The 12,110-nt window shown below is 41.5% G+C and overlaps 1 protein-coding gene across 2 annotated transcripts; it reads right to left on the bottom strand.

The window, feature by feature from the left end:
* Window positions 1-8,960: 8,960 nt before the first annotated feature.
* On the bottom strand, window positions 8,961-11,954 carry LOC6726296 (protein ILRUN). Of its 2 annotated transcripts, XM_016172415.3 has the most exons (4): window positions 11,607-11,954; window positions 11,000-11,554; window positions 10,018-10,313; window positions 8,961-9,733 (listed from the first exon to the last, which is right to left on the bottom strand). In XM_016172415.3, the coding sequence occupies exons 2-4, from the start codon at window positions 11,476-11,478 to the stop codon at window positions 9,594-9,596; spliced, it is 915 nt and encodes a 304-aa protein (XP_016039777.1). In that variant the 5' UTR covers window positions 11,479-11,554; window positions 11,607-11,954; the 3' UTR covers window positions 8,961-9,593. The 2 variants fall into 2 exon arrangements, with proteins under 2 accessions (XP_016039777.1, XP_039152191.1); XM_039296257.2 differs by having other exon boundaries at window positions 11,000-11,954.
* Between the last annotated feature and the right edge of the window lie 156 nt (window positions 11,955-12,110).

The following is a 12,110-nucleotide window of genomic DNA, read 5'->3' as shown; positions in this document are numbered from 1 at the left end:
CCAGCAACAGCAACTGCCAGCAGCAGCAGCAACAACAGCAGCAGCGGCAACAGCAGCAAAAACCAGTTGAGCCACCGCTTCCCATCAGCTGCCACCTGTCGTCGTCTCTTTTTCGCCCATTGACCTGGCCAAGTGGCGGTGTGGTGAGTTTCCCTCTCTGTCGCCCCGCCACTGCCTCTCGCTCGCACCCACGATTGCCCACATTTATTGCCCGCACTTATTGGTCGTAATTGGCAGCAATTGACATTCATTAGGCTTCAATCAGCGGGACTCAAGTTGGCGGGTGTGGTGACTTTCCGCCGGCAATGGCCGCACGTCTAACGGTTATTTTTATGGCACGTGGTGGAGTTGGCTGTTTCGAATTACAACCGCACAAAAAGTATTGCAATTAACTTCATATTCTTAAATAATAAGTTATTTGTTCCTATTTAATGTCTATAAATATGATTAAAAACACGTTCGTTGTCTTTGAGGGTTAAATAAAGTCTTAGGGGTGAGTTGCTTATTTCATATTATTTTAGCTGCTTTCAAAAAATAATTGAATAGTTTTAAGGGTTCACTTCCACTTTTAATATAATAGCGAGAATTATTAAAAAATATGTAGCCATGCTCCTTTAATATACTAATAACTTGTTATCTAACTTTCCAACTAAATATAGTTTTTACAGGAATGACAAAACATTTATGCAATATGCCTCCAGCAGTAACAAAATCATACTGTTTTAGAAGGTTTCCCTGTTCAATACGAGTTCCCATAAACTTTTTATGGCATCTTGAAACTCAACACGATTATGGCAGCAGGGCAGCTGCCGCCTTTGCTTCTGCCTTTAATTTTGCTTTTGCTGTTGTATCTGATGGACAGATATCCGGATGGCAAGATGGATGGATGGGATGCTGTCAACCCTGTTTTGTGGCCAGGCCACGCCTCCTTAAACTGGTTTGTGCGAGCGAGAGGCAGGCGGCACGACATCTGTCTGTCTCGCTTTCGCCCAAGGCCTGGCCGCCTGTGGCTCGCCTCGGGCCCTCTCGCTCTGCGTACTTTGTTGTTGGTGTCTTTTGTTATTTTTGCGCTTGTTAACACTTTTTGTTTGGCATTTAAACAGTAAATTGGCAGCAGTTAAATGCTGCACGCTTTCCTCTCTGTCGCACGCGATAGTGCCCTCTCTTTCCACTCACTTCTGGTTTACTTCTTGTATCGATGTCAATTTGCTGCCTAATGTGCAAGTGAATGGGTCTCAGGGGGGGTGGTTATCCAAGAGGGGGCAGTATACCACTGAGGGTTCATACCCCCTCATTCCCCTGGACTAACAAGCGTGCTCCGGTGGGCAGGAGCTACTCGAGGAGGCCGTCTTTGGCGCCTGGAGGCGGATGCTCCCGCTGCCACATGGTTATTGTATAGTTAGCTTTTCAAAATGGCCTCACGGCAGCAATTGTCGGGTATTACTGGCCATTGGTATGTATCCGAGTTCCTGTCGCCAAACGCTTCCAGGAATAGAGCAGCCTAATCATAGATATATCCCAAGCATTTACGACCTGACAAACGATCGGGCTGGAGCAGGAAAACGAAGACGTGACCGGGATCATTGGGTGCAATTTGTGTTGCCTCTGAATGAACCATGAGATAGATTTTCCTGTAATATAAATTATAGCATTAATAAATATGAACATGACTACAAATTTATCATTTCTTTTTTTATGTAACGAAAAGAAATCAATTATCAATAAGTAAAAATAAGGTCAGACCAATGTTATACACCGTTAACATTTATTTAAAAAAATATATTTAAATTGTAAGTGGTACTGAAAGGGATGAGCTCCGGAAATCCTAAGAAATTGAGTAAAACTCGGCACTTACTGCACGTGTTCTAATTTTAATTGGAATACCCCCAAGCCTATCCATCTAAAAGTATCTTCCCCATCTGACACTGCTCTCTCTCTCTCTCTCTCTCTCTCTCTCTCTCGATGTCGAAACACCACCACCCCATTAATGAGGTTTCCGTAAAAATGTGACAATAATTTATCTTTCAGCATTCCCTTTGCCTGCTAATGAGGCAACTTGACTTTCGCCACTCTCCCGCACTCGCAATCACCAAAAATCCCAGGGATATTCGACGTATTTTCATTTTCCAGCTGCGTCCGCCATTTTGTCGGGGTCTAACTAACGGCACTTGCCGCTCGTTCAGCGGGTACAAAGCGAAATATAATACACAGCAGCGAAATAAGTTAATTAAAGATGAACTCGGTGTAAATGGCCAAAGTTGAAGTATGACAGCGATATACTCTAACCGAGGGAAAGCAGTTGTGATTTTTTGGCTTTACCAGAAATTTACTAACAAAATAAATACTATATGCGCATTTTTTTAGGTTAATAATATCCAAGTACCAATATTGGAACGAAGATTGGATTTAAGAAAAATGTGTATATTTCCTGAAAATCTCAATACGCATGAACGGAGCCATTAGATATTCGAGATTATGAGTACCAAACCAAAAGTACCAATTTTCAGAACCATAAAACCATTACATATCTTCCTCCTTTCAAAAAATTCAAACATATCATCTCTACAGATCTTACCAAAGCCAAGGGTATTCTCAACCTTTGAAGTAATTAACAGCGAGTACCAACTTTCAGAACCCTATCATCGGTGAAAGCTCAGTTCGGATAGGATAGTCAAAGAGACCGTTACAGAGCAAGAGTGGTTCAGCTTTCGCGTGGTTTAAAAAGACATTACAAATGACAAATACGCAGTTGGCGGTGCGAGAAGGTCTCGTTCCCAAGCAAATGACTGGGGACGCTCATTAAGAGTGGCTGCAAACTGACCAGCTGACCATTAACGTGGCCCCCACCTCCGCTTTTCCTCCTCCTCCCCCGTCCACCTCGCTAGTAAATTTCCGAGTGTCGCACTGGAAAGTAATTTTAATTAGCCAGTACCACTCACCACCCACAGATTGCGATGGCGGGTGGAAAGCGGTGGAAAGTGGCTGAAAAGTGGGTGGAACAACCCCCCGGGGATGCGCTTAAGTGCCTTGAGGATGAGTATCCTCCGTTCCCGCCGCCCTTTCGCATCCTGGGCCGTTGGCTTTTTGAAGGTGTCGTAATTGCACTCAGCTCACTTGATTCCCGATAAAAGCGGAACACAGGGAATTCGGATTTCGAATGCAAACAAATTAAAAAGCACTTAACAGGGGTCCAAAGTAAGGGGGAATTTCAAGCAGGGCCATACAGAAAGTCACACACACACACGAAATACATACATATGTACATATGTACCTTCTAGGCGCCATTCGGCGTCGCCTGTGTGAGATCATTTAGCAGTTCGGATGCGGATTCGTATTCGGATCGTAAATCCGCTGAGCTGACCCTGGCGTGTGGCGTCAGTCAAAGCGAATTCAAATTGCCCGCAAGAGTTTAACATCCTGTTGGCGTACCCTGTCTACCTGGTTGAGATACCCCGACTCCTCGGTTCCCCCCTCGCGAGATATACAGATATCCAGATACCCATAGCCCCATCCCCGCCGTTGGATCTTAATTGAGGTTTAACACAACATTTACCGCTTTTCGCTAATCGCCTTGATGCTGCCGACATTGGTTCAAAGGGGTCTTACCGAGATGCACAGTGGTAAGGATCTACTTTGATTGGGTGATCATTATGAAAGCTATCTATAAGATATGGATTTTTGGTTAGGTCGAATATGTAGTGCCCCAAAAACATAGAACGTTAGGCCTTGTGGCAAATATCCAAAGGAAATCATTGTGAATATTAAAAGATAAGATTATAATTAGATTCGATTAAGATTAAAATGTATGTTCCTTAACATTTTTATTTTTATCTTTGTGTTCCAACAAAAGGGATTCCCCGTTACCAATCTATAACTTTATAAATATAGTATATGTAAATAAAAATTTGTTGCTAACAAAAAATCAGTAGAGAGTAATTAGCATTTGTTAAGTGAATTAGAAACAATCTTAAGGAGCTGTTCGTTAGCAATCCCAAGATTTTACCACTGTTCTTCTCGGTCGAGGGAGTGGCCTTTCGGACCTTAAATTCCTGATTCGACTCTAGTAGGCCAGCCAGGCCAAAACTCTTTGCTCATTCATAAAAGTTCGGGCTTTATTATACCCGTTACTCGTGAAAGGGTATACTATTTGGTTGAGAAGAATGTTACACGTAGAAGAAAGCGTTTCCGACCTTATAAAGACTATATATATTTGATCAGGATCACTAGCCGAGTTAAACTCGCCATGTTCGTTTGTCCGTCAGTCTGTCCGTCTGTCCGTATGAACGCTGTGTAATGGGTAGCTGGTAGTCGAGGAACTCGCCTATAGCGTTCTCTCCTGTTTTTGTTTTGATTATGCGGCTTAATAACAACACGTCATGTCATTTCATTTCGGTTTTCAGTTTTCGACTTTCGGTGGAATCCCCTTCGCCGTAGAACCATTTCGTTGATCCCATTGAGAAATGCTCGACGTTTGTTCATCACGCAATGTCGCGTCCGCATTTAAAACACACGGCAAATAATAAAAAAAAATAAATAAATATAAGTTAAAAAAGCAGCCACCGCGGCTCTTTTCATCAGTCATCCTCAGGAACTGTGTTGTTATTCTCGTTGCATTTATATTTAATAATATTGACGTTTGACCATCATATCGACCCTCGTTAGTTGCCCCCCGATGAAATTTATAAACATTTTTCGAGAATTCATTCACCAGATAAATTAGGGAAATATTTCGGGGCCCTCAATCGGGCAGTTTGAGGAGTTGATATCTTGGCCAGACTAATTGGTTTAGAGTGTACAGCACCCAAAAAGGAAGTTGCAGCAGAAAGCAGCGAGATATCTATTAAATCGTCACTTTCTAAATTGGTTTGTCCTCGGTTACTTTGATTTTCAATATTCCATTTGGAATATATACACAAATAATAAAATAGTTAATGGATAGATAAATACAAAAAAGTATTAAGCAATTTAAATCTGATTTTTAAAATCAGAAAATACCCCCACAAGCCAAACATCGAAGTTGTATGAAAAATATGTATGTGTTTACTTAGATGACACCTCTATAATAATAAAAACCCCTTCGCAGGCAAATGATATATGCTCGCATTGGGCCGATTAGGCGTTATCGCCTGTTATATATCATGATGGCCGAAACAAAGGCCCACTGACAAAATCGTACAAAAAGAGCCACAAATAAAGGCGAGAAATGAGATTGGACTGAGGCGGAAAGAGTTTTCCCCGGGCGGGGTAATTTGAAGTTTTATGCTAATTCCCATAGACCATAGCCTATGGACGATAGACTGACTAACCACCAAGCGGGCAGTATGCATAAAAAACCCAATCGAAAGGCGAGTCCGAGAGCATCAAATTAAATCAGTTTAAATATGGCATAAAATAAAAGTACAAAATCATGTTTGTTTAAAAGGCCAACGGCCAAACGAACGCCAACGGGTTAGAGTTAGTATCTGAATTCGAATTTATCGCCGCACAATTTGTGAAATTAATTTACTCGGCCCGACTTCGATACGATACGATTCGATTCGATATTTCCCCCACTCCATGTGTGTTTTCTGACTTGGACTTTGGTGATTCGAGTGAGGTAATTATGAGTGCCCCTAATGCCGTGGCAGGCGATACGTTGTTTGATTGTCAGCTCTGGCCGATAAGTAAAAAGTCCTGGCTGGCTGCCTCGCATAAATCGGGGCCCCTATCAAAATCTTATCGCCTCGCCACATCAGCGGTCAGAAAGTTTTCCTTAGCTTACCTTAACTTAACTTACCTTTCCACAACCCACAATCCAAAACAACGGTCGAGAATATCGCCATTTGGCGTTGACAATATTTTTCATGCTAAGAGACTTTTAAGCTGTCAACGCGCGGCGCTCATAAAAATCGACCACCACCAAGCGGGACAGAACGGACGGAATCGAATCGAATCGGATCGAATCGAATCGGAATGGATCGAGGCGGGTTGAATCGAATCAAAACTGGGCCTAAATTGACACCGAAAGAAAAGATCTACAGCCATTTGGGGAATTATGCTTAATACCTGAAAAGGATAGTTTAATACTAAAAATTATATTATATATACATATGTACTTTAGTTGCTCTTGATAATATGACCTTGAACTTTCTAGCTAGTAAAGAGTTATTTTCTTAAGTTTATACTTCATATTTTAAGCAAAGAAAATCATAACGGAATTTATAACCTTTTTATTAGCTGCTTTAAGCTTTAAGCTCTTTAGTTAAAATTAGTACGTATTCGTTATGTTTTTCTCAGTGCATTCGAAGCTGTGAGCTGGGCTCGAAATTGCATTTCGAGGTTTCCCAACAGCGTCAAACTGTCTGGCAATTGTTTTATGCATTTAATGGGCTCCAACTTGTGGGAGGCGGAGACATCGGCGGGGGCTTAACTCGACTGGAATGTGACTTTAGAAAATAAATCAAAGGCTTCACGAAAATAACCTGATTTTGAAGGAACTCGAGAAAAAAATATATGTGAGCAAGATTCACTGACCAATATCGTAACATATATTGTAGGTCATTTTAAAAATTGATTTGTTATTGATGGATTTTTTTTTAATTTTGCTTGTAAGCCAACTGTATAAAGTTTAAAATGTTCTTTGCATTCTAAAGTGAGTTTTCAGTGAAACTTAAACACTAGTTTAGGCCACCAACCGCTTGGCTTCCTGAAAGGGGATATACATATGTGTGTATATATATGTTTTCACACCGAATTGCAGGCCTATGACTAGTTGGCCCACTTGCCTCAAACCCCAGCGGGGAATACCGGGTTGTTTTCATCTTTATTTGCTTTTCCAATTGACACGCCCCCGCCCCACCGAACTTTTCCTGCGATGAAAATCCGGCGAGGGCAAAAACAAATGAAACGAAACGAAAATGAACAAACAAATTGCCGGCGTTGTAACAACTTGACATCAGCACGTGCCCTTGTGTGAGTGCCAATGGGATAGGCAGTGGCGTGCGAAGGGGGTTAAGATACCCCAAAAAAGGAGTTAAGATATTCCAAATAATATAATTATCAAAATCGTAGGCAGACATTTAATTATATATTCAAATTTATTGTCATCCTAAATATTGAGTATTGAACACTTGGTTCTTCAACTTTTTATGGTATCTTATTCAATACCAGCCTTGAAATACAATAGACTCGGAGGAATTTGCAACTATTTAATGGTATGGTAATGTGGAACGAAACTTTTATCAAAATCAAATTATCATTCTTTTTGTGGATGCTGCACTTAAACTAGTAAGTTGCAGAGATCTACCAGCTAGTCACCCCGAAGTCCACGCACCCCTTCCTGTTTCGACGCCTCTGGCTGGATGTGTAAAAGATTGTTGACAATTGCCAATGGCTGCTTGTAATTCCCAATCTATGAATATCAAATAGGCCGGGGTCTCGCGTCCAGGACCCAAAGTCCCCAGCCCTTGTTTGCCAATCAAATCATAATCCGAATTTGCGAACAACAAGTAGATAGGGAGGGACACGAGGATGGGGGCCAGTAGATAGGGACATCATGAAGGCGCAAATGCAATTTTACAATGTTACATGAAACGAGAAAACGCGCAATTTGTGCAAGAGCGAGATGGTAAATCGAAAGGGAAGGGGGCGAGGGGAGTGAGCGAGACGGCGGCGGAGGACTTGTGCTTTGACGCCTTTTTGATTTGATTGTCCATGACATGACGGCTTCCCAATCCGCTCATCCTCCCCTTTGTACCGCTCACCCCGGAGCCCCTGCCCCTGCCCCTGCCCCTATAACCCCGTAGAACACACATATTCGCATATTCCTAGAACCCACTCCACTCGTTGCTCGTTGCTCGTTGCATGGGCGCCATTTGTAATTCAAGTCAAAAGGCAACAGTCGGTGCTGTTGCTGTCGACGTGATACCCTGCGAGATAGGGTATTCGGAAACTGGATAATCATTTTTGGGTTTTAAAACTATAGAAAAGTGGCACTTTATTTCGGTTGCTTCGTCTCTAAGTTTCTGATTTATTTCAAATGCTCTAATCAAATCTTAGCATTAAGAGGTCATAATTCGAGTAGAATCCATTACCGATTTATTCGATTTGTAATAGGATTTAAACTCTTAACATTAAAATTGTTCATGGATTTCCAAGTTTTGGACGACTTACAAAAGGTGAGCTTAAAATGACATCACGTAGTTACATATGTCTGAAGAAAACGAACTATATTTTAGTAGGGTATTTAAAAATGGCACTCGAAGTTCTCTCTTCACACCCGGGTCCTTGCTGTTGTAGCTGCTGTTATTCCTCGACGGATTATAATTTTCTTTTCCGTTTCAATGCATTTCATTTCCGTGCCAACGCACGAACGACCCTTGATCCCATCTGTATGCCAATGTGTGTGTGTAATTGTGTTCTTTGTATTTTTGCATTTTTGACTCAATTACAATTTTCATGCAAAACCAGCAGCCAAAGGAAAAAAATGCAGGGGCGTGGAAATAGTCGCAATCATAAGTAATATTCCCGGTAATCGGATTAAATAATGTGATCAGAATAAGACATCAAACAAGCAGCTGTCTAAACTATGTATATTCTTTTTTTTTTTCTTGAAATTCTAAAATTTTCTGATTTGCATTCAAATTTGGATTATTTCCTTGAATTCTTAGTTTTCAAATATTCCAATTTAAATGCGTTTTTACTTCGATAAACGCATTGGGCGGGAAGTTTCAAAACTTGTGCTTTTGTGGGAATGGCCTTTCTTGAAGAGCGGTGCCAGATCTATGAAAATATATAAACGTAGTGCTGCCAGTGAAGATTCCAAAACAGAACAATGCTGCCCATAAATTCAGTTAATGAACTACAATTTAAATTAATAAACGCAATAGTGGTTATTTGTCAAAAAAAAGTTAAAATTATTTAACAATTGAGCTTTTAACATAAGCCTTTTCTCCACCACCCAAAAATAAAAGACAACCAACTTTCTTAATCCTTCTGCTTCATTCTTATTTTTTCTCAATAAAACACTTAAGTCTAATTTTGTTACATTTTTCTTAGCTTTTATAATTCTTGATTACTCAAAACATAGGAATTTAAATTACAGAAAAAAAAATGTTCAATTATGATTTAAACAATCGCACGCACACAAAACAGTACCGCCTAAAACTATCAGAAGAACTTAATGTGGCCACACGATTCCTATTCTCACTTTCACTTAATTTATTTCAATTTATTTCTGCCTACTGCCGCACAATCTACGCTCCGTTCACGACATATCGATATATATAAAGCTGATCTGTCTGACACCGAAATTAAGGAGTGGGAAAAGTGGGAGGAGTAACGAAGGGTCCTGCAATCGAACTCAAACTTTAGTTAAACATGGGGTTGAGTAGTATATGTATGGCGTTGGCTACTACATAATAATGTGTATAAAAGTTTTTCCTGTATACAAATCAACTACTGAGAACAACAGTATGTCCATTTGAAAAAAGGGGGAGAAGGGAAAATCTAGTCATATCGCGCAGGTTTATGAAATGCTATCGATGAGTTTTGGGACCGAAGACCCCGCTCGAAAGCGGAGGAGGATGCCGAATGCTAGATGCTGGACGCCGCGCTCATTGGGTGTGCGCGGTTATCACGATGTTGATTTGCGGATAGATATCCGGCTTGACCTCCGACGTGATCAGCTGCACCATCCGCTGCTGCAGTTCGTCCTGGCTGGCCTGCGTACCGGGCGGTATCATCCAAATGGCATCTGTTCGAACGAAATGCATTGAAATGGGACATTAGTTGTGGGTTCTTAAACTTAATATTCTACATATAGTTTGGGTCCATAAAATAAAGTTAGTAGTTATGAATTAGTAATAAATATATAAGAGGTATTGCCAATTTTTGTACTTGATTCCCATGCTCATAGATTTCGTTTTTTACTTTGAGAATTCAGAATACTTCTATAAACTAAATTACTTGCAACACTTCTGGTTTTGTTAGCTCAGCGGTTGATTCTAGTTCTAAGATCGATTGCTGTCTGTTGCTCACCGCCAAAGTACCAGCCATTTGAAGTGCACAGCCGCCACATGGTCGGCGGCTGCGTGGGCATCATGTCGGCCAGGATATCACAAGTTTCGCCCGGACGCAGGGCGGGCACATTGATGCGCTGCGTCTGGATGGGCGAGGTCAGATAGCAGTTGTTCGGCCAGCGCTCGGTGCCATCGTTCTGCAGCTGAAACGCTTGCTGCCGAGCATTCACTTGCTTCTCCTGGACGATCTTCATCGAGGGCAGCGACTGTAAACTGCAGAAGTCCAGATAGCAGCCCACCGCCGTCTGAAGGCTCCTGTAAATGTGAAAAATGTGGTTTAATAACACGAAATTCAACTGGTTTATTAACAATATGTCTCTACATGTGCATATTTGTTCAATTCATATCATAGCATTTTAAATAGAACTGAACTACAGACCAATTAATTACAGAAATCAATATTCCACCTATTACACGGAACTACTTGGGAGCTAGATTTAATTTACAAAGAGATATCTTTAACTTTATAGCGCTTCTTTAAGTTCTGGAAAAGTTAGGGTCGCTCTTGAGATAAGGCGCTTTAATTTTCCAGTTTATAGTTTATAAAATGTTATTTATCACCATGACAAACTGAAAAACCTTCGTTTGTGTATAAATGTGTATTTATCAAACTGGAGGAAATGTAAAATTATTCGCAACTTTTGCGTTGCTCATTATTCAATTATTATGCATTGTTTTAAATTGTATATGTTTAGAAATAAAAGAAAAAGGCTTCGCATCAAACATCACCTATGATGATCGTACCATGGGGATTTCTGAGTATATATATTACTAGTAAACCCATCTTTAAGTAAAATATAGTTTATAAAGACTGTAACATGTCCAGAACGCAGGGAAGAAGCTTAAATTCAATGGATTATGAAACATTCTGGGTTCTAACTCCATTTGGAATATTAGAGCACAATGGATTCGAGATCTTTTACGTATAGCTATATCCTTACCAGTTACTCATCTCGAGGTAAAACCTGGCTGATTCCCGATTCATCTGGTTGTTCATTAGGCTCTGGAACTGGCTGATGAGGTCTTCGTGGTCCGTGGTGCCCATACAGCTGAACTGTTGCAGCAGCAGGGAGTCGATATCGAAGTCGTTCGTCGGTAGACACTTGATCGTGGATGCGGATGCGTTAGCGGTTGTTGCGGATGGACTGGGACTCAGATTAGAGTTGGGATTCGCATTCGAATTTGGACTGATGTTCGGAGCGGAGTGCGGCCCGGTGGGCGCGGGCAGGGGAATGGCCATCATGGGATTTGTGGTTGTTGTTGTATTGGTTGTGAGCCCGAATAACGGTTCACATTGCATCTGTTGTTGCTGCTGCTGCTGCTGGCTGTCCGAATTTGGATTCGGATTCGGATTTAGATTCAGATTCATGTTCATGTTCTGCATCTCGGCGGCGTTCTCGTAGTTCTCCTCCACATCCATCTCGCTCACTGTCTTGATCTCGCTCTGTCTCTCTCTCTCAGTTAGTCTCCTTTGTTTGCTTTCTCCCCCTTTCTTTCTGTAATTAATATATCAAATCAAAATCGCAATCAAATGAAAATGCGTTTTACGCTTTTGTTGTTGTTTGAGCACTTGTACACGCACGCACACCGACGCACGCTCGGTTGGAAATACTCGCAAGCACGCGCGCACACACAGATGCAGCAGCTGGTTTTAAAGGGCGACAAAAACAGCAACAGCGACGGTCACCATGGCCAAGGGGGCGAGGCGGGGGGCGTTTCGGCTTCCAGCGTCCGCTGGCGTGACCTGTGACCTCGAAGAAAGCCGAAAAGCGATCACTTCGAAGCGAAGAAATGCGGCGATAAAATAAAAAGGCAACAATACTGGACCCTCCGGTGTGACCAGGCGGTTCTATTATTTTATTCCAAACAAAAGGAACCGTAGCAAGCCGACTTCGAAATACCACCCGATAGCGGAAAAATACTAAACGCTCATGTTTGTTAACATTGTAATATGTGCGCAAAATTAGTGTCGATAAGGTAGCGGCGATTGAGGAACGGTGGAGTATGGAAAGTGGAGACGTTTTTTATTTATTTATTTGGAGCTGAATTCCA

This window comes from Drosophila simulans, chromosome X (assembly GCF_016746395.2).
Source record: "Drosophila simulans strain w501 chromosome X, Prin_Dsim_3.1, whole genome shotgun sequence".
Classification (NCBI taxonomy): Eukaryota; Metazoa; Arthropoda; class Insecta; order Diptera; family Drosophilidae; genus Drosophila; species Drosophila simulans.
This window is presented reverse-complemented; position numbering and strand designations above follow the sequence as displayed.